Here is a 20,932-nt window from a genome sequence, read left to right on the forward strand (position 1 = left end):
TTCAAAAATAAGGAAATTTCTAAGTGACCATAAACTTTTGAACAGTAGTGTATTTGCAATATAATCTTAGAGGAGTTATCCTGGACTATTTTATTTTTGTCTCATGGGGCTAAGAATTGATAGGCAGGTAGTTCCTAACTACCTGCCTGATGTGTTTGATGCCAGCTCAGAGAGATCACAGACCGCTCTTGCCAACGGTTCTACTGCGCATGTCAATAGAGCAGCTCTTCATCTTCTGGGCTACTCTGTCGACGAGGTGTGATTGCGACACCATGCTGACATGAGCAGCGAGGAGCTGGCTGTCAAGCATGACATTAGCAGTGATGCCGCATCAACAAAGCAGAGTAGAAGAGAAGAAGTAGCTCTGCTGATGTAATGTCAGCGGACGCCACTGAATAACCAGCAAGGGGTGCTCCAAGACCACTCTGGGCTAACATAGATCGGCTCTGGGCAAAACAGGCAGGTAGTTAGCAACTACTTGCCTGATAGTTCTTAGGCACATAAGAAAAAAATAATATCGTCCCGGATAACCCCTTTTAGGAATAAACCCTACAATTACACTGCTGCCACTAGACTACCCTATGAGAAGAATCTCTCCTTCCCTCCTGTCTTCTTCGTCCTTCCATTGCAGATTGTAAGTCCTTGCAGACCAGTCTATTCTCTCTCTGCCCCAGTCTGTGACTCAATTAGTAATGCATTCAAAGCTCACTAAAAATAAAAAAGTAATGCAGCAAAGTATTGTTCTTGAACAAAGAAGGTAGCTTCTCCTTGATGGTTAGAGAAGAAAAGAGAACGCAGGTGAGTATTTGCGGAACACCTGCAAGACTTCATCCAATACATTGAAACATGAAACCTGGCAGTGAATAGGTACGATATCTTCTCTTAAGGTTGTACTAGCCTTAGAATGAACAATCATAGAACAGTTTGTAGGGTTACATTTTTTTATTGAATTCTGCTTTATTTGCAGGTTTGAGGGTTACAGAGCAGGAAAAGGGAATCCGGTGGCCAGTCAAGCAGTATGGAATACGCACCAGCGGAAATGCCCACACTTACACATCTCTGCTAGAAGAATAAATAAATACATTCGTCTTAATAACTGCAGCTTAAATAAAATAACCCCTAAATATATTTCCAGATTATTCTTTAGAAGATAAGTAACAATACCAAGAAGCACTTTCCATGGCCTTGCATGTATTTGATCAGTTTTCATACCAAGATGTCGATCTCAGATGAATAGAACAAATAATGACAGCTCCAGATAACTTGAGATGGCATTTAGATGTGCACTAAGAGCCTGCAAGGAATTAGTAGTGGAACCAACCGGAAACACCAAACGGCCCCTTCCCATGCTACATATAGACATATGAGGGCTTCTGTGCTCACAAAAAATGGTCACAAGCTAGTCAGCGGACCTGCTTATTAGAAGTCATTCCCACTGCCGTTATCGAGATGAAACTTTCTACATAAGGCATGTGCATGCAGTAGGATCGGGAGGCTCTAGGTGAGGTGCTGTGGAGCAGCCAGCTAAGGAACATAGTATAATGGCAATGCTATAGATCTGTTAGTAGGGGGGTCCTAGGACAGGTTAGTAGGTACCAGCTATTAATCCGGAGAGAATTTCTAACAGGGACGCTGGATCATTTCATCAGCGACCAGGGAGAGAAAGCAAAGTTTGCAGCAGCGCTCAGTGTGTGGTCATGTGCCCTGGTAAGACAGCTCAAACATACTACAGCACTCGTCCCAGCTGTCATCCACATTCAGCCTTTTCCAGAATGACTTCTGCTTCTTCTGCAATTCCTTGCGCACACACCGAGGGCACGGGACGGTTTTCACTTTGCAATCACTGTGGAAGACGGCTCCACAGTTTTCACACCTAAAAGAAAAACACAAAAATATTTAATATGTATTATCTGCTGATTTACTGGTGTATATACACACATGGGGTTACAAATGCAGAGGAAGAGACCCTGGTTCCAGCGATGTATCACTTGCTGGGTTGATTGATGTAGTTTTCTGACATATTTGCTGCATTCAGTTTGTTGTGACTCTTTAGGAGTGTTACAGGGGTTGGCCATTTTCTCTCGGTTGTGCAGCCTTTTTTAGCTCCACAGCTGTCCTGTCCATGCAGTGGTGGCTGATGGAGGCACGTCACCAGATCTATCCATCAGCCTATGCCAATAGAAAAGCAGCTTTCACAGGTTATGTGTTTTACAGTTGAAGGAGACAGATGGACTAACTCGGTCACACGCTCTTCCACCAGCGGCCATTGTATGGACAGAAGTGCTCAGCAGTCTGTGATGAAAGCTGCACTAACAAGATAACGTGTCCCACCCCTTTAAAGAAGCACTACCACTAAGTTTTTGGCTCAGAAAATGTGTTTACAAGTGTGTGCATGTACTATAGTGTGGGTATATTAATATACTCCCCTACCGCTCTCTCTCCGGTGATCAGCTCCTCTTCTCAGTGACGTCACCACTCTGCAGACTCCTCCGGGTCACACTGTGTTCTGCATTGTAAGCCCATGGAGCAGCAGAACGAGCCACTATAAACTTAAATTGTCAAAGAGACTTCTAGCTCGCTATAGAGCATTGAGTGACCCGGCTAGTCACAATTGCAGTGATGTCACTGAGAAGAGGAGCAGAGCAGCACTGGACACTGGAGAACGCGGCTGCAGGGGACTGTACTAATACACACACTACATTACATGCACATATACACTCATTTAATGAATAAAAAAAACTTAGTGGCAGTGCTTCTCTAATTTGATTTTTATTGTATTGTTACACTATGGAGAGACTTTCCTTTTCCCATTTAAGAAAGTGTACTGTAAAAATGTCAGCCAATTATTTGATGACATTTGTACATGAAATATAACTTAAAAATTCAAAGGAAAAAAAGGGGCATGAAAATATTAGAAAGTAGTTGTGCAACAGTAAGAATACTGATATATCTATAAATGCGTGATACTCTCAGCTCAGTATCACTTTCCTTAAAGGGGTTGGACACTTTATTTTAACAGATATGTCGAGGATATGACCTTGTGGCACTTACTATAATATAGCTATCACAGGTCCTCCTCCTGCTCTTGTTAGTACAGCCGCCCAGCTCTATAGTACATACAAATGGCTGCTAATGTAGGACCATGTGACCAGACCTGTCCATCAGTCTCCACCAACAGGAAAGCAGCGTTCCCATGTGATGTTCTGCTCTATTGGAGGAGGCTGATGGACAGGCCTGGTCACCCTCCTCCACCAGCCGCCATTGTAAGGACTGGCGAGCTGTGCAGTCTGTGAGGAGGCGAGACCAGCGAGCAGGAGGAGGACCTGTAATATTTATACAATAAATGCCCAGATCTCATCTGATAAAATCAACATAAAGTGGCTAACCTCTCTACATCCTACAAAGTTTGTTACATTCACAACACTCTTAGCATCTACACAAACTGTTGCCATGATGTGACTAGTGCAGGCCGAATATTTTAGCCTTAAATGATTAGTGTTGCATCAACAAACTTTATTTGGCCATATACATTAGATCAGGTCGAATGAACGATCGCTCCGCTAACAGCTATTACTCCTGACTCCCTCATACACAGGAACGCTTGGCCAAGTCACCTGGCAGCGGCTTATCTCCTCACAAAAAAAAGGGTTGTCGATTGAACTCCAACCACCTCATGTTTATGCCCCCAATATAAATTGACAGAATTTTCGAGAGGCCCTCGCATCGTCGGACTGGAGCACCTTGGGCCCACCAGGGAAAATCATTCTTGGGGCCCACTATGTAGCTACATAGAAATAGATACAAGACCACCAATTGTGCGGTAAAAAGCGCTAATATAAGGGTATAGTATAAGGTAGTTCATGCCTAAATTATGTAGCAAGGGATGGGGTAGCCACCTCATAGAATATAATGTAGCCCCCTCATAAAATATAATGCAGTCCCCTCTCATGGAATATAATGCAGCACCGCACAAAATTTAATACACCTCAGGTATAACGCAGTCCCCACCATATAAAATAATGCAGCCCACCTCATATAGTATAATGCAGCCTACCACATAATATTATGTAGTCCCCTGAGAGAATGCAGCCCCACCACAGAATATAATGCAGCCCCACATAGAGTATACTGTAGCCCCCTCATATAGTATGATATAGCCCCATAATATAATGTAGTAGCCTGAGAATAATGCAGTCCCCCCACAGAATATAATGTAGCCCCCTAAAGTATAATGCAGCCCCTCTCCACCCCATCATTGTCCATTTCATCACCTCCTTCATCACCTCCATCATTGCCTCCCCCCACCACCATCATTGCCCATTTCATCACCTCCATCATGGCCTCCCACCACCACTGCCCATCACCTCCATCATTGCCTCCTCCCACCACCATCATTGCCTATCACCTCCATTATTGCCCATCACCTCCATCATTACCTCCACCACCATCATTGCCCATCACCTCCATCATTGCCTCCCCATCATAATTACCTATCACCTCCATCATTGCCTCCCCCACCATCATTGCCTATCACCTCCATCATTGCCCATCACTTCCATCATTGCTTCCCCCACCACTATCATTGCCCATCACCTCCATCATTGCCTCCCCCCCACCATCATCATTGCCCATCACCTCCATCATTGTCTCCCCCACCACCATCATTGCCCATCAGCTCCATCATTGTCTCCCCCCCCAATATCATTGTCCTTCACCATCACACACACCTCACCGCAGCTCATCACACACACACAGGCAGGCACACACACACTCACACACGCAGGCACACACAAACACACACACACTGTGGCTAACGCTGCCCGCTATTAAAGAGAAATATAATGTAGTAGCCTGAGAATAATGCAGTCCCCCCACAGAATATAATGTAGCCCCCTAAAGTATAATGCAGCCCCTCTCCACCCCCATCATTGTCCATTTCATCACCACCTCCATCACCTCCATCATTGCCTCCCCCCACCACCATCATTGCCCATTTCATCACCTCCATCATGGCCTCCCACCACCACTGCCCATCACCTCCATCATTGCCTCCTCCCACCACCATCATTGCCTATCACCTCCATTATTGCCCATCACCTCCATCATTACCTCCACCACCATCATTGCCCATCACCTCCATCATTGCCTCCCCACCATAATTACCTATCACCTCCATCATTGCCTCCCCCACCATCATTGCCTATCACCTCCATCATTGCCCATCACTTCCATCATTGCTTCCCCCACCACCATCATTGCCCATCACCTCCATCATTGTCTCCCCCCCACCATCATTGCCTCTCACCTCCATCATTGCCTCCCCCCCACCATCATCATTGCCCATCACCTCCATCATTGTCTCCCCCACCACCATCATTGCCCATCAGCTCCATCATTGTCTCCCCCCAATATCATTGTCCTTCACCATCACACACACACACACCTCACTGCAGCTCATCACACACACACAGGCAGGCACACACACACTCACACACACGCAGGCACACACAAACACACACACACTGTGGCTAACGCTGCCCGCTATTAAAGAGAAATAGTATTCACGCCTCTCCACGCCCATAGGCTTTGCTTTAGCAGCGGGGACAGGATCCTGTCACCAGCTGCTGCTACTGGCACAGGGCAGGCCCCCTTGACTCAGGGGCCCCATAGCCACTGACTGGGGGCCCCTGGAGCAGTGGGGGCCCTAGGTAGCTGCTGGCAAGTATGCCAGCAGGTGTCAGTGCCTGGGCCCTCCGGAGAATCCTCCGGTTCTCCGGTGGGCCAGTCCTGCAGGCAGCCCTCGTATATATTACCATAGATCTTAAGCAGAGCTTGGCCCACTACTATCTACTGTGTACGGGGCTTTGGGCTTCATCTGATGTGCCCGGAGATATGGTATGTGCACCAAACCACGGGTAACATGTCATGGAGGATAAGGGTACCGTCACACAGTGGCATTTTGATCGCTACGACGGCACGATCCGTGACGTCCCAGCGATATATCCGTGACGTTCCAGCGATCTCGCTGTGTCTGACACGCTCCTGCGATCAGGGACCCCGCTGAGAATCGTACGTCGTGGCAGATCATTTGAAACTTTCTTTCGTCGTCTAGTGTCCCGCTGTGGCGGCATGATCGCATGGTGTAACAAAGGTGTGCACGATATTGTATACGATGTGCGCATAGTAACCAACGGCTTCTACATCGCACATGCGTCATGAAATTATCGCTCCAGCGTCGTACATTGCAAAGTGTGACAGCAGTCTACGACGCTGGAGCGATATTGTTACGATGCTGGAGCGTCACGGATCGTGCCATCGTAGCGATCAAAATGCCACTGTGTGACGGTACCCTAAGAGTAGGAGACCACGCTAATACTCTGGCTTCAGGTGAAACGATAGGCACATTTTAAAGGAACATGAAGTACGGTTTATGAGTTTTCATTCAAACATCTGCATATTTTTATCTGCAAAGTGTCACATTTCACCTAGACAAAAAGATTTGTATAATGGACTGCACTCCCATAATTTATTGGAGAATAATTGGTATTATGGTAATTGCACAAACACATTGCTGCATACAATGGCCTTTTGATGAAAAACATCATCAGATCTTTCCATATTTCAAAAAATCTCGTAAGTGACCTAAATTCTGTCTGTGCTAATGGAATGTCAAATTGCTCATGGTGTATTAAGCAGTACAAATACACATGAAATAGGCCGACTAAGGCTGATGGAGAGCAAATAGCTGTTAATTGGCTCTACTATATATAATGGCTAGTAAATAGCTCCTGGCCCGAGTCAGGACAGGGGTCTAATGGACAGTAAATAGACATCAATTTACTTCACTGCGTATAATAGGAATATAACAGAGTGCAGACTGAATCCTAACAGATTTGCTAAAATAGGATCAACTAAAGTAAAAACTCAAAGCATGGGAGAGCTCAAAGATAAATAACAGGTTCATAAAATGAATACTGATTTTTGTTACAAAGTATCCCTTTAAAATTCATCAGGCTTATTTCAATAGGTTGAGATCAAGAGGTTTAGATCAAGAGGTTGAAAGAAACTCTTCATTCACACATACAGGAACTGATGAGGTTATTCCATCCAGTAAAGATCAGTAATAAAACCCAGTTGTTACCACCGATTCCACAAGTTTGAGCAACTCGGCCGCAGCAAGTCTGCACAATATTGCGTAGATGCGCTGCTTTCCCTGTGGAAATTTTGATCGGTTCACATTTTATGTTGTAAACTCAACCTTCTATAACACTGCTGTCTCTATACACTGGGCATCAAGTGATGAATTATTGTCATATCTGACTGCTGCGGCCTATGATTAGCTGCAGTGGTAACTGGCCTATGCAACCTCTCTTCACTGCAGGTGACAATACAAGAGTATGCAGAGTGTGATCAAGTTTACTAATGTGTATGGCGTAACAAGCACACATACAGCCTAAATCTGCATTACTCAACCCGTTATCGCCCCCATTTGTCACACCACTGATTTGTGAGGACGTGAATGCCGGTGTGCAGGAGTATGTGAGGGGGGAATGACTAATTACACCGTGCACGGTGTTCTCTCGCCGTCACACCCGCCTACTTGGCCGATACCTCTGCTCACCCTGCCTCTTATCAGCAAGCTTTAGAATAACTGACTCCAATAAAATGACTGGGCTGTCTGGATGCACCTGCTTCGTCTATCCAAAGGTCTTTACCCAGGAAAGGAAACTAAAGATAAAGGTGAGCAATTGCTAAATAAAAACACCCAGTCAAGGAACATAAGTCATTAATCTTGGCACTTATTAACTCACAGCGGGGCAGGTAAGGGCGGATCGTGATAATATTCTTTCTTGGAAAAAAGTGTGCAGAAATGATGATCTTTTCTTCCATACAAAATCCAAAAGAAAAAAAACCCTGTGACTTTGTAGTCGATACAACATCTGTAACACCGCCATATGCATGAGGCAGTATAGTATGTCAAGGGCCAGTGCAGGTTTATGACATGTGTGTATACAAGTACAATGGTGGGCTGCAGGATGTGTGTCTGAGTACATGTTGGCCATGATCCATCGAGGGGACGCGCGGAGGCGCCTGGTTCACTAAGAGGCGCATCCGAACCCAGCTGTGTGTCTTGCTACAGCTCTTACTCAGAGTGACAGTTCTGAAGGTCCGCCACGGTAGTCATGAATCAGAGCAGCCGTGTGGTCATGCCTCCATCCCGCCGCCGTGCTGCCCATTTTGGCGGAGCTGAGAAACTAAACTGGCAAAAGTCACAACATTTTTGAGCAACCTCAAATTGCACAAAAGAATTTGCAGCTTATCAAAGAGTTTTATGCCGGATTTGGAGCAAAAACATTTTGATGAATCAGGGCATCGGTGTATGAAGACATATTTTTAGGGATTACCGCTGGTTTATTTTAGAAAGTAAGTTCCCCAACTGCTGCAGCATTATTTTTCATTTCTGTTTTTACTTTATTTTTTCCATTAATGTAGCTATGAAAATATAATGCAATTGTAAACTGTGACCATGGTGCCTATAAAAATGATTATTTTGACAGTGCCTGTAGAATCATTGATTTCTCTCATTTGTATAACAGAAGCTGACCTACGGTCCCCGGTGAAGTTACAGATGTTTGGAAACCCTGATGAACTGCTCCTTAATCGGAATCTGTCAGCAGGTTTTTGCGATGTAACAGCAGCATGGGGTACGGAGAGAGACCCCGAGACGAGAGAGTTTATTTATTTTACTCACCTATATAGCGCCATTAATTCTACAGCGCTATACAGACATTATCATCACTGTCCCCGATGGGGTTCACCATGTAAATTCCCTATCAGTATGTATTTGGAGTGTGGGAAGAAACTGGAGAACCCGGAGGAAACCCACCAAACACGGGGAGAACATGCAAACTCCTTGCAGATGTTGTCCTTGGTGGGGTTTGAACCCAGGACCCCAGTGCTGCAAGGCCGTAGTGCTAACCACTGAGCCGCTGTGTATCAGTAGTTTACTTGGTACAGCTATAGTAATAGAATCACATTTGTTTTTGTTACAGACATACTTGTAGAGCCCTGTGTAACCCCAACCACATCATAGCTTTTATTTGTACATTGTGTAGCTGCTACTCAGAGCTGGGGGAGAGGTTGGACTAGGAGGCACAAGGCCAGTTGTCCTGAAGTGATAATCTCCTACTGATAAAACACTCATTGTATTTAAATAGCAAAACAAAATCCGGTAAGTGACACATTGCTGGAAACAGGGTCTCTGCTCCTACATTATGGTGCTCTCATATTACATAGCAAAAACCTGATGACAGATTCCCTTTAATCCCGTCCCGACCATGGATGTACGGGGTATATTTATGGCGAATTTACATGCACAGAAGCTGTGCATGCGCGATCACTGCTGGCTGTTCAGCTAACATCCAGCTCTCACATCATCGCACTGGCGCGTTTGTTGCCATGGTGACTTGATGTCATCCTAACGACCCCCGGGTCACCAGACTAGCAGGCTCGTTAGACCATGCTCACAGAGAGCATGGTCTAACAGGCTTGTGTGTTAGTGCACAACTGACAGTTATAAGCATTGCAGTGCTTTTTTATAACTGCAATCAAACTGTGAAAAGGGAAAGTCCCATAAAGTGACTAAGTAATAAAGTACAAAAAAATTAAGAAAAATGTTAAAAATATATTTTTCTAATCACAAAATAATAACAAATACAAATATTGTACCTAGAAATTTGCATTGTATGTTTATGTAAAAAAAAAAAAGTAAACATATTTAGTATCGCCATGTCCAGGACGACCCGCCCCATAAAACTGTCACACTAGTTAACCCCTTCAGTGAACACCGTAAAAAAAAATCTGGGCAAAAACAATGCTTTATCATACCACCAAACAAAAAGTGGAATAAAACGCAATAAAAAAGACAAATATAAATATGGTATTGCTGAAAATAACATCCTGCAAAAAAACAAGTCGCCATACAGCTCCATCAGTGGGGAGAAAAAAGTCGTCAGTCTTGCCGTATGTTTAGATGGATGGTTTTGCATACATGCCCAGAATTATCCGATCTGTATTAGGTGACAAGTTGAATATACAATTCCCACCTTCAGGACTGAGAAACCATTATTAAATATCACTGTCATGTAGTAACAGTAATTCTTCTGCCATAATCAGAGAGCAAAATTGGCGGGACTAAAGTCTAAGTAATGAACTTGTAAACTGAAGTTATCAAGTAGGTGGAAATGTTCCCCAGAGGCTGCACAGATTACAGATCAAATCAGGCCATAACTTCGATGGAAAACAAGCCATATGCGCCATATAAGTTACACAGTAACTACAACAATGAAAGGGCAAGAATGGTATGTAGTTTACTATGTGTTTACAAGATAATAAATGTTTGGAGCATGGTGGCTCCGTGGTTAGTACTGCAGCCTTGCAGCGCTGGAGTTTCCTCCGGGTACTCCAGTTTACTCCCACATTCCAAATACATACTGATAGGGAATTTAGATTGTCAGCCCCATTAAGGACAGCGATGATAATAATGTGTGCAAACTGTAAAGCGCTGCAGAATATGTTAGCGCTATATAAAAATAAAGATTATTATTATTTTGGAGATCTTACCAGTACCTGCAAGAGTCAAACAATCTCATCCAATTAAGATGTAGCCTGACAAATGTATGACACAGGGGCGGACACAGTCAGAAGAGGACCCTGTGCAAGAACAGTACATGGTCCTTTTGCAGTCCCATAGCTCCTCACAATGCACAAATCCCCCTGCTTAAGGGGTGTACACAGGCCTCGTCAGCTCCTGCGCGGCTGTACAGGTTGCAACAATGATATGTCTGCTCCTGATTTCCATTTAAGGCCGGGGTTACACTTCTGAGTGCAATGCAAGAAACTTGCGTGAGTCTCTCGCATCAATACCCAGCACTGCCGCCGGAACTGTATTTCTAAGCAGGTGAACTCTCCGAAACAAACCGGGTATTGATGCGAGAGACTCGTGTGAGTTTCTCGCATTGCACTCGCAAGTGTGACCCCAGACTAAGAATTATTCTTTCAGACTTTGGATCAGAAGCCAAATACAGTGGGTACGGAAAGCATTTAGACCCCTTTAAATTTTTCACGCTTTGTTTCATTGCAACCATTTGGTAAATTCAAAACTCTTCCTTTTTTCACATTAATGTACAGTCTGCACCCCATCTTGACTGAAAGAACAGAAATGTAGAAATTTTTGCAAATTTAATAAAAAAAAGAAAACCTGAAATATCACAGTCATAAGTATTCAGACCCTTTGCTTGGACACTCATATAAGTCACATGCTGTCCATTTCCTTGTGATCCTCCTTGAGATGGTTCAACTGCTTCAGTGGAGTCCACCTGTGTTTAATTAAACTGATAGGGCTTGATTTGGAAAAGCACACACCTGTCTATACAAGACCTCACAGATCACAGTGCATGTCAGACCAAATGAAAATCATGAGGTCAAAGCAACTGGCCAAGGAGCTCAGAGACAGAATTGTGGTAAGGCACAGATCTGGCCAAAGTTACAACAGAATACATTGCAGTACTCAAGGTTCTTAAGAGCACAGTGGCCTCCATAATCCTTAAATGGAAGAAGTTTGGAATCACCAGAAGTCTTCCTAGACCTGGCCGTCCAGCCAAACTGAACAATCGTGGGAGAAGAGCCGTGGTGAGAGAGGTAAAGAAGAACCCCAAGATCACTGTGGCTGAGCTCCAGAGATTCAGTAGGGAGATGGGAGAAAGTTCCACAAAGTCAACTATCACTGCAGCCCTCCACCAATCGGGCCTTTATGGCAGAGTGGCCACATGGAAGCATCTCATCAGTGCAAGACATATGAAAGCCCGCACAGAGTTTGCTAAAAAACACATGAAGGACTCCCAGACTATGAGACTAAGATTCGCTGGTCTGATGAGACGAAGATAGACCTTTTTGGTGATAATTCTAAGCGGTATGTGTGGAGAAAACCAGGCACTGCTCATCACCTGTCCAATATAATCCCAACAGTGAAACATGGTGGTGGCAGCATCATGCTATGGGGGTGGTTTTCAGCTACAGGGACAGGGCGACTGGTTGTCATTGAAGGAAACATGAATGCGGCCAAGTACAGAGATATCCTGGATGAAAACCTCTTCCAGAGTGCTCTGGACCTCAGACTTGGTCGAAGGTTCACCTTCCAACAAGACAATGACCCTAAGTACACAGCTAAAATAACAAAGGAGTGGATTCAGAACAACTCTGTGACCATTCTTGACTGGTCCAGCCAGAGCCCTGACCTAAACCCAATTGAGCACCTTTGGAGAAACCTGAAAATGGCTGTCCACCAACGTTCACCATCCAACCTGACGGAACTGGAGAGGATCTGCAAGGAAGAATGGCAGAGGATCCCCAAATCTAGTGAAAAACTTATTGCATACTTCCCAAGAAGATTCATGGCTGTACTAGCTCAAAGGGTGCTTCTACTCAATACTGAGCAAAGGGTCTGAAGACTTATGACCATGTGATATTTCAGTTTTTCTTTTATAATACATTATCAAAAATTACTATATTTCTGTTTTTTCCCAGTCAGGATGGGGTGCAGAGTGTACATTAATGAGAAAAAAATGAACTTTTTTGAATTTACCAAATGCAATGAAACAAAGAGTGAAAGATGTCTGAATACTTTCCATACCCACTGTATCTTCAATTAAAGTTTATTCTCTTTTTTTGGTGGCACTTTTATTTTTCCCAAAGAGCTCTAGATAGATTATAAAGTCCACAGTAGAATATTGTAGAGTGTACATCCATACACATGTTTTTTTTCATGGGGGAAGGGGCAGGTGTGTTGCGGCCTGAGGTCAGGATTTCTTCCTTTGGCTTTTTCTTAGGTCTCTTTCATACATCCCTGTTTAAACGTGTACTTGAAACAATGGTACCGGTGTCATCAGTGTTTTGCATCAGTGTGTCCGTTTTTACCATTATTGTCAACCGTGTTTTTCATGGATGAAGAAATGACTACTCTATATACTTGTGTATAAACCGAGTTTTACAGCCCCTCTTTTTGATGAAAATGCCCCCCTTGGCTTATACGCAAGTCATTGTCCAGAAAGCCAGCAGAGGAGGGGGAGGGGAGCGGCGGAGCAGCGGCAGGAGCCGGCGGCTGTGACATCATACTCACCCTCCTCGCGCCGTCGCTGAACGTCCCTGCATCTACGTTGTCCCTCTGCCGGCAGCTCTCCTCTCCTGAGCGGTAACATTGTGGTAAAAAATGTTATCACAAACTCGTCACACTTCTGAATAACAGGTCATTTTTTGGACATAATTCCCGACGGCAGGTTCCTCTAAAAGGTGACTTTCTTGCAGAAATGTTACCACTGTCGATTCATCTGAATGGGGCCTCCAGAAATCCATGTGTGATGGCTGCTAAATCAACCTACTGTCATCTGAAGGAGTTCAACAGATTTCAGTTTCAGTTTATTGCAACAAATCTTCCAGGTGTGACTGCAGCCTTACTGTGCCACATGCCGCAGAGTCGCCCTGCTTTCTCCCAGCTAGTTGTTTGTCCACGGTGCAGCATACCATTAATAGGTGTGGTGCCTAAGAATACAGCAGGATATTGACAGAAATGAATGTGTGGAAGTTATTCACTCCTTCACACATAGCGCCTAAACTGCAGCCATGGTGAAATGATATGAAGCACTTTTACCTAAAGGGAATAAAAAATAAGAAGCCATGTGTGATTTACAGCTCACGTCTCCAGTCGAGTCCTTGTGTTTCAAAATTCCTTGGCATTCTTCCACGTGGCTGCTCCTCCCATGATTAGGTAAAGTAATCTTTTACAGGTACCTGACTGGCATTTATAGCAGACTCATTTACTTGTTTTATAGTTGGGCAGGATGTGACAGGATAACGAAGCAGGGGTTTCTAAAAGCCGCTAATTAGCCGGACTGATTCTGTTTGGTTTGGAACCATTTAGTAACAAAGGAATGTGTCATACTGATTAAGCGAGCGCCGGGGTATGTCATGTGTGTACTGAGCCCAGGTGAGTGCATGAGCTCGGTATTTTGTTTGCTTAAGGTCTGACACAAATAAATGCATTGCAAACAAGTGGCCGAATAATAGACTACTCTATTCATTGGGGCTGCAGAGTAACGTGCTCCCATCTCATCTCCTGCCACCCAACCAACAATAAGAAAAGAAATGAAAAATGAGCTGTCGGAGCCTGGACCATCTCTCACAATGTGAAGAACAACTGCAAACAGACATGGCTGACAACGGGTGAGAGGAGGCAGAAATGAGGGGAAATGCTGTGTACGTAATAAGCATTCACGTTTGGGGCAACGTTCTGCTTAGGCTAGGGTCACATTGCGTTAGGGCAGTCCGTTTAGCGCATAGGGCTATGGACTGCGCTAACGCAATGTCCCAAAAGGGATCGCGTTAGTCGATCCCGCTAGCGCAGATCACTCAAATGACGGCAAATCGCTAGAGCACGCCCAATGTGGGCATGCGCTAGAGATGCGTTCGCCATTACAGGCTATGGCGGCGTTAACAGACTACGTTACACCGCATCATGCCGCGGTATAACGTAGTCCGTTAAACGCGGTCACATAACGCAATGTGACCCTAGCCTTAGTCCGTGCCAGAGACAGAAATCTGAACTTGTCTGAACACATAGGTTTAAAGCTGAAGAAACGTATGTCTGTCTATAAGGAATCCTGGGGGCCAATGTCGGCTCTCCTGTAGATGACACTTTTGTGCACCAAACATTGCTGATGAATGTCCTACAGATATCTGGACATCAAAGCATCATGTTCTCAATAGAATTGGAGCAAAACAATGCCTTATTTCTTGTAACCAATAACGAGAGCAGATCAAAAGGAAAATGCTCACACCTGTAGCATAAAGGGAACCTGATGACAAAAAACATGATTTCCCTGCTGCCATCGTGGTACTCCGCATGTTAATACAGTTTTGCAGTAGTCTAATAGGAACTGCGACTGTAGAAAGAAAATTAAGGTATTCTTCCCCCATGTAGGTGGCACAGGGGCTCTGAACAGTCAGTGCTCATTGCTAGTGATGGCTCATGATAAAGGAAGGAAAAATGAAAAAGGAAAAACTGGAAATTGGCCATGTCGGGAAGGTGTTTAAAGCATGACATACCAAAAAGAGACAAAAAAAATGCGGTGTCAAAAATGCATGTAAAAAAATGCATTCAAAAACACAATGAGAAGTTACAAATAACCTAATAGGTGCAGAAAGTCTGCAACATCAAAAACTGAACGAATACTCATTGTGGGAACGTAGTCTTAAGGCTATGCGCACACGTAGGAAATGTGGTGCAGAATTTTCTGCACTAAATCTGCATCTCCTGGCAGAATCCACAGGTGTGTTTTTTATGCATTTTTTTTGTGCGTTTTTTGTGCAGTTTTTGTGCAGATTTCACCACTGTGGATTTCTATAATGGAGGGGTGCAGAAACGCTGCAGAACTGCACAAAAGAAGTGACATGCACTTCTTTGAAATCTGCAGCGTTTCTGCGCGGATTTTTCTGCACCATGTGCACAGCTTTTTTTTTCACATTGATTTACATTGTACTGTAAATCACAGTGCAGTTCTGCAGCGTTTCTGCTGCTGAAAAATCTGCTGCAGTTCTGCACTAAATCTGCACTAAATCTGCATCGTGTGCACATACCCTTAAGACCAATTTCAAGGCAATTTCCTGATATATATGCTGACATACCCATAGACATTAACACAATGTCTGACTCTATACTATACAATAGTTTCATTCAGATGTGGAAAATTTGCTGTAAAATAAGAATGCTTTTAGAAATAGAATTGTTTATTTTTTATCAATTAAGAGAATGCATAGTGAATGCACAATAGAGAAATAATAATCAATTTAATATTTGCTTTCAGCATTCTCTAAGAACCATTGTACACAGTATTTGAAGAAATGCATCAGAGGGGTTGTTCCAAACATCTTGGAGGTCTAACCACAGATCTGTGGATGTTGGTTTTCGCAGATCCTCCTGTTTCCTCAAGCAATTTTAAATATATTCTATGATGCTGAGATCAGAGCTCTGTGGGGCCAAATAATCACTTCCAGGACTCCTTCTTTACACTGAAGAAAGTTTGTAATGACATTGGCTGCATGTTTGAGGTCATAGTTCTATTGCAGACCAACTTTGGAGCCAAACAGACACCTCCCTGATGATATTGCATGATGGATAAGTATCTGACTTAATATCACAGCATCTAGGACACCATTTACCCTGTCCAAATCACCAGCTTCATTTGCTCAAATGCCGCCCCAAATTTCCAGGAACCTCCATCATGCTTCACTGTTGCCTGCAGGTACTAGTCTTCAGCTCTTCGGCAAACAAACTGCCTTCTGTTACTGCCAAATGTTTGACATTTTGACTCATCCGTCCAGAGCACCACTGCAATTTCTCTGCACTTAGTTCCTATATAGTTCTACACAGTTGAGTCATTTGGCCTTGTTTCCATGTCAAAGATATGGCTTATTAGTCATAATAAGACCACTCCAGTCCAGACTTTTTTGAATAGTAGATGGATGTAACTGGGTCCCACTGGTTGCTGCCATCACCCTCATTAGAGGTGGACATTTACAGAGGGATAGGTCACACTTGGGCACTGTCCTTGTCAGGATGGAAGATATTACATTGGGCACGACAGAGAACATAGTTTTACCGGCCTAACTTGACTTTTCTTTTCTCCCTCCTGCATGATGCTTTTGCTGATTAAAACCTTATAATTGTAAAATCCAACCATTTTTTAAATGAACACTAAATCACTTTACCACGTTAATGTTTGTATATGTCATTGCAAGGTATTGGCTACTTAATATTCAAGATTAAAATATAAGTTATATTTTATTTATGAAATCTGATAATGCTTACCCCTACTTAGATTGACTGGATTCTAGCACCCCTAGTGGGCTTTGCCGATCCAAATTTGACATAAATCCCTATCTAATTGATGCCATATTCTATGCTATTTTCTAATACACTTGCTAGTCTATTTTTTGTAACGCTTTGAGAGCCCTCAGTGCATGCTGGGATACTGAAACGAAGCGTCATCAGAGCAGGGTAGACGCTGCGGTCACTGTCACATCCTCTGCCCCACCCCTGAAATGAGTGTCAATGATGACGGTTCCTTTCGGGGAAAAAGAAACAAAAAAGATGGCTGACAGCACTCATAGGCCGGAGCGCCCGTCCAGGTCCAGGGAACCCACTAGGACCATACGGTATACCAAAAGTAGAAATAGACAGCGCTCCATCCAGGTGTATAGACCAAAAACCAGTGAATTTATTCAGCCATAATAGCAACGTTTCGACCCTAGTGGGTCTTTGTCAAGCATGCCTGACAAAGACCCACTAGGGTCGAAACGTTGCTATTATGGCTGAATAAATTCACTGGTTTTTGGTCTATACACCTGGATGGAGCGCTGTCTATTTCTACTTTTGGCTTCCTTTCGGGGAGGGAGCAGAGGTAGCAGTATTGACCGTAGCCTCTACCCTGCTCTGATGACGCTTCATTTCAGTATCCCAGCATGCACTTGTAAAAGTACATTAGAAAATAGCTTAGACTACGGCATTAAAAAGGGATTTAGATAAAATTTACGCTCGCCTTCGGACGACTGCTTTTTGACCAAAACTTCTGTTAGCACAGAAGAAATACAAGATTCCTGTTTATCCCTGTGGCGGTTGGGGAGCTTCCCAGCTGAGACAAAGCAGAAATATGCTTAACTCCTTCCTGACATGGCTATTTTTTGCGTTTGCTTTGTCATTTTCTTCCTTGTCTTCTTCGAAGAGCTATAACTTTTTTTATTTTTCCATCGACATAGCCATATGGGGCTTATTTCTTTGCGGGACGAGTTGTAGTTTTTGAATAATCCATTATAGCATATGAGGCACAGGAAAGAGGGATAAAAATTCAAAGCACGGAGAAATTTTGAAAAAAAAAAAAAAAGAAGAAATTCCAACAATTATTTTTTTATTTTAGATTTACTATGTTCACCATTTGGCACAAATGACCTGGCACAAGGATTCTCCAGGTCAGTACAATTATGGAGATACCAATAATGCGTAGTAGAAAAAAAAATGAAATTTGTAAAAAAAAAAATAATTTTTTTTTACTTGTGTCAACATTTTCCAAGACACGTAGTGTTTTCAATTTTTATTCACTGGGGTTGTGTGAGGACTGACATTTTTATTGATGCCATTTTGTGGTTAATACAGTGGGTACGGAAAGTATTCAGACCATTTTAAATTTTTCACTCTGTTTCATTGCAGGCATTTGGTAAATTCAAAAAAGTTCTTTTTTCTTATTAATGTACACTCTGCACTCCATCTTGACAGAAAAAAACATAAATGTAGTATTTTTTGCAAATGTATTAAAAAAGAAAAACAACTATCACATGGTCATAAGTATTCAGACCCTTTGCTCAGAGACTCCTTGAGATGGTTCTGCTCCTTCATTGGAGTCCAGCTGTGTTTAGTTAAACTGATAGGACTTGATTCAGAAAGGCACACACCTGTCTATACAAGACCTCACACTTCACAGTGCATGTCAGACCAAATGAGAATCATGAGGTCAAGGGAACTGGCCAAGGAGCTTAGAGACAGAATTGTGGCGACGCACCGATCTGGCCAAGGATACAACAGAATTTCTTCAGTACTCAAGGTTCCTAATAGCACAGTGGCCTACATAATCCTTAACTGGAAGAACTTTGGGACCACCAGAAGTCTTCTTAGACCTGGCCGTCCAGCCAAACTGAGCAATTGTGGGAGAAGAGCCTTGGTGAGAGCCCCAATATCACTGTGGTTGAGCTCCAGAGATGCAGTAGGGAGATGGGAGAAAGTTCCACAAAGTCAACTATCACTGCAGCCCTCCACCAATCGGGCCTTTATGGCAGAGTGGCCCAATGGAAGCCTCTCCTCAGTGCAAGACATATGAAAGCCAGCACAGAGTTTGCTAAAAAACACATGAAGGACTCCCAGACTATGAGAAATGAGATTCTCAGGTCTGATGAGACGAAGATAGACCTTTTTGGTGATAATTCTAAGCGGTATGTGTGGAGAATACCCGGCACTGCTCATCACCTGCCCAATATAATCCCAACAGTGAAACATGATGGTGGCAGCATCATGCTATGGGGGTGTTTTTCAGCTGCAGGGACAGGACGACTGCTTGACATTGACGGAAACATGAATGCGGCCAAGTACAGAGATATCCTGGATGAAAACCTCTTCCAGAGTGCTCTGGACCTCAGACTTGGCAAGACAATGACCCCAAGCACACAGCTAAAATAACAAAGGAGTGGCTTCAGAACAACTCTGTGACCATTCTTGACTGGCCCAGCCAGAGCCCTAACTTAAACTCAATTGAGCTTCTCTGCGGAGACCTGAAAATGGCTGTCCACCAACGTTCACATTCAACCTGACAGAACTGGAGAGGATCTGCCTGGAAGAATGGCAGAGGATCCCCAAATCCAGGTGTGAAAAACTTGTTGCATCATTCCCAAGAAGACTCATGGCTATACTAGCTCAAAAGGTGCTTCTACTGAATACTGAGCAAAGGGTCTGAATACTTATGACATTGTGATATTTCAGATTTTCTTTTTTAATAAATTTACAAAAAATACTACATTTCTGTTTTTTTCAGTCAAGATGGAGTGCAGAGTGTACATTAAAGGGAAAATGTCACCTAATTTTGGCCCTATAAGCTTCGGCCAGTGCCATCAGGGGCTTATCTACAGCAATGTGTAATGCTGTAGATAAGCCCCCGCTGTAACCTGAAAGATAAGAAAAACAAGTTAGATTATACTCACTTGGGGGGGGTGGTCCGGTACGTTCCGGTCCGATGGGCGTCGCAGGTCCGGGTCCTCCCATCTTCATACGATGTCGTCATCCCCATTGCTTCTGTCGCGGCACCAGTGCAGGCGTACTGATTTGCCCTGTTGAGGGCAGTGTAAAGTATTGCAGTGCGCAGGCGCCGGGCCCCTCTGACCTTTCCCGGTGCCTGCGCACTGCAGTACTTTGTTCTGCTCTCAACAGGGCAGAGAATTACGTCTGCGCAGGAGCCGAGACAGAAGCAAGGAAGAAGATGACATCATATGAAAATTGAAGATGGGAGGTGCCGAACCCGGACTTGCGACACCCATCGGACCGCACCGGACCACCCCCCCAGGTGAGTATAATCTAACTTGTTTTTCTTATCTTTCAGGTTACATCGGGGGCTTATCTACAGCATTACAGAATGCTGTAGATAAGCCCCTGATGGCGGTAGCCGAAGCTTATAGTGCCAAAATTAGGTAACAGATTCCCTTTAATGAGAAAAAAAATGAACTTTTTTTGAATTTACCAAATGGCTGCAATGTATCAAAGAGTGAATAATTTAAAGAGGTCTGAATACTTTCCATACCCGCTGTATGTTGTTTTGATCGCCTCTTATTGCATTTTTTTGCAGTGTTGTGGCTGAAAAAAAATTAATTCTGGTGTTTAGGTTTTTTTTTCTCACTACTCCATTTCTGATTAGGTTTATTGATTTTATATTCTGATAGCTCAGACTTTTACAAATGTAACGATACCACATATGTCCATTTTTTTTATTTTTTTTTTTAACGGGGCAAAAGTGGGCGAGTTGAATTTCTAGCTAATTTTATTTTTTTTTATAAACTTTTTTTAATCTTTACTGTATTTGTTAATCCCCTTAAGGAACTATAACCTAAGATTGTGTGATCACATGTGCTATGTACAGCAATAGCAAAGTAGAGCTATATATAGCAAAACTCATTGTCTCATATGAACACCGTATTCTGGCATTCACAGGAGTACTACCATGATAGGTACAGGGTTCTTCAGCTGACTCCCAGCTGTGATAGCAACTCATTGGCACCCTGTGATTGC

At 43.5% G+C, this 20,932-nt stretch overlaps 1 protein-coding gene across 16 annotated transcripts in view; it reads right to left on the bottom strand.

The window, feature by feature from the left end:
- Nucleotides 1-20,932, bottom strand: part of PLEKHM3 (pleckstrin homology domain containing M3) — a 553,542-nt gene that overhangs the window by 24,216 nt on the left and 508,394 nt on the right. For 15 of the 16 annotated variants that reach the window (XM_069733726.1, XM_069733725.1, XM_069733723.1 and 12 more), the window contains one exon: nt 924-1,873. The exons of the other annotated variant lie outside the window; for it this stretch is intronic. In XM_069733726.1, coding sequence (XP_069589827.1) covers nt 1,696-1,873 — 178 coding nt within the window. In that variant the 3' untranslated portion in view covers nt 924-1,695. Of the gene's footprint in view, nt 1-923; nt 1,874-20,932 lie in introns of those variants that run through there. 16 annotated transcript variants of the gene reach the window in all.

Source organism: Ranitomeya imitator, chromosome 7 (assembly GCF_032444005.1).
Source record: "Ranitomeya imitator isolate aRanImi1 chromosome 7, aRanImi1.pri, whole genome shotgun sequence".
Lineage (NCBI taxonomy): Eukaryota > Metazoa > Chordata > Amphibia > Anura > Dendrobatidae > Ranitomeya > Ranitomeya imitator.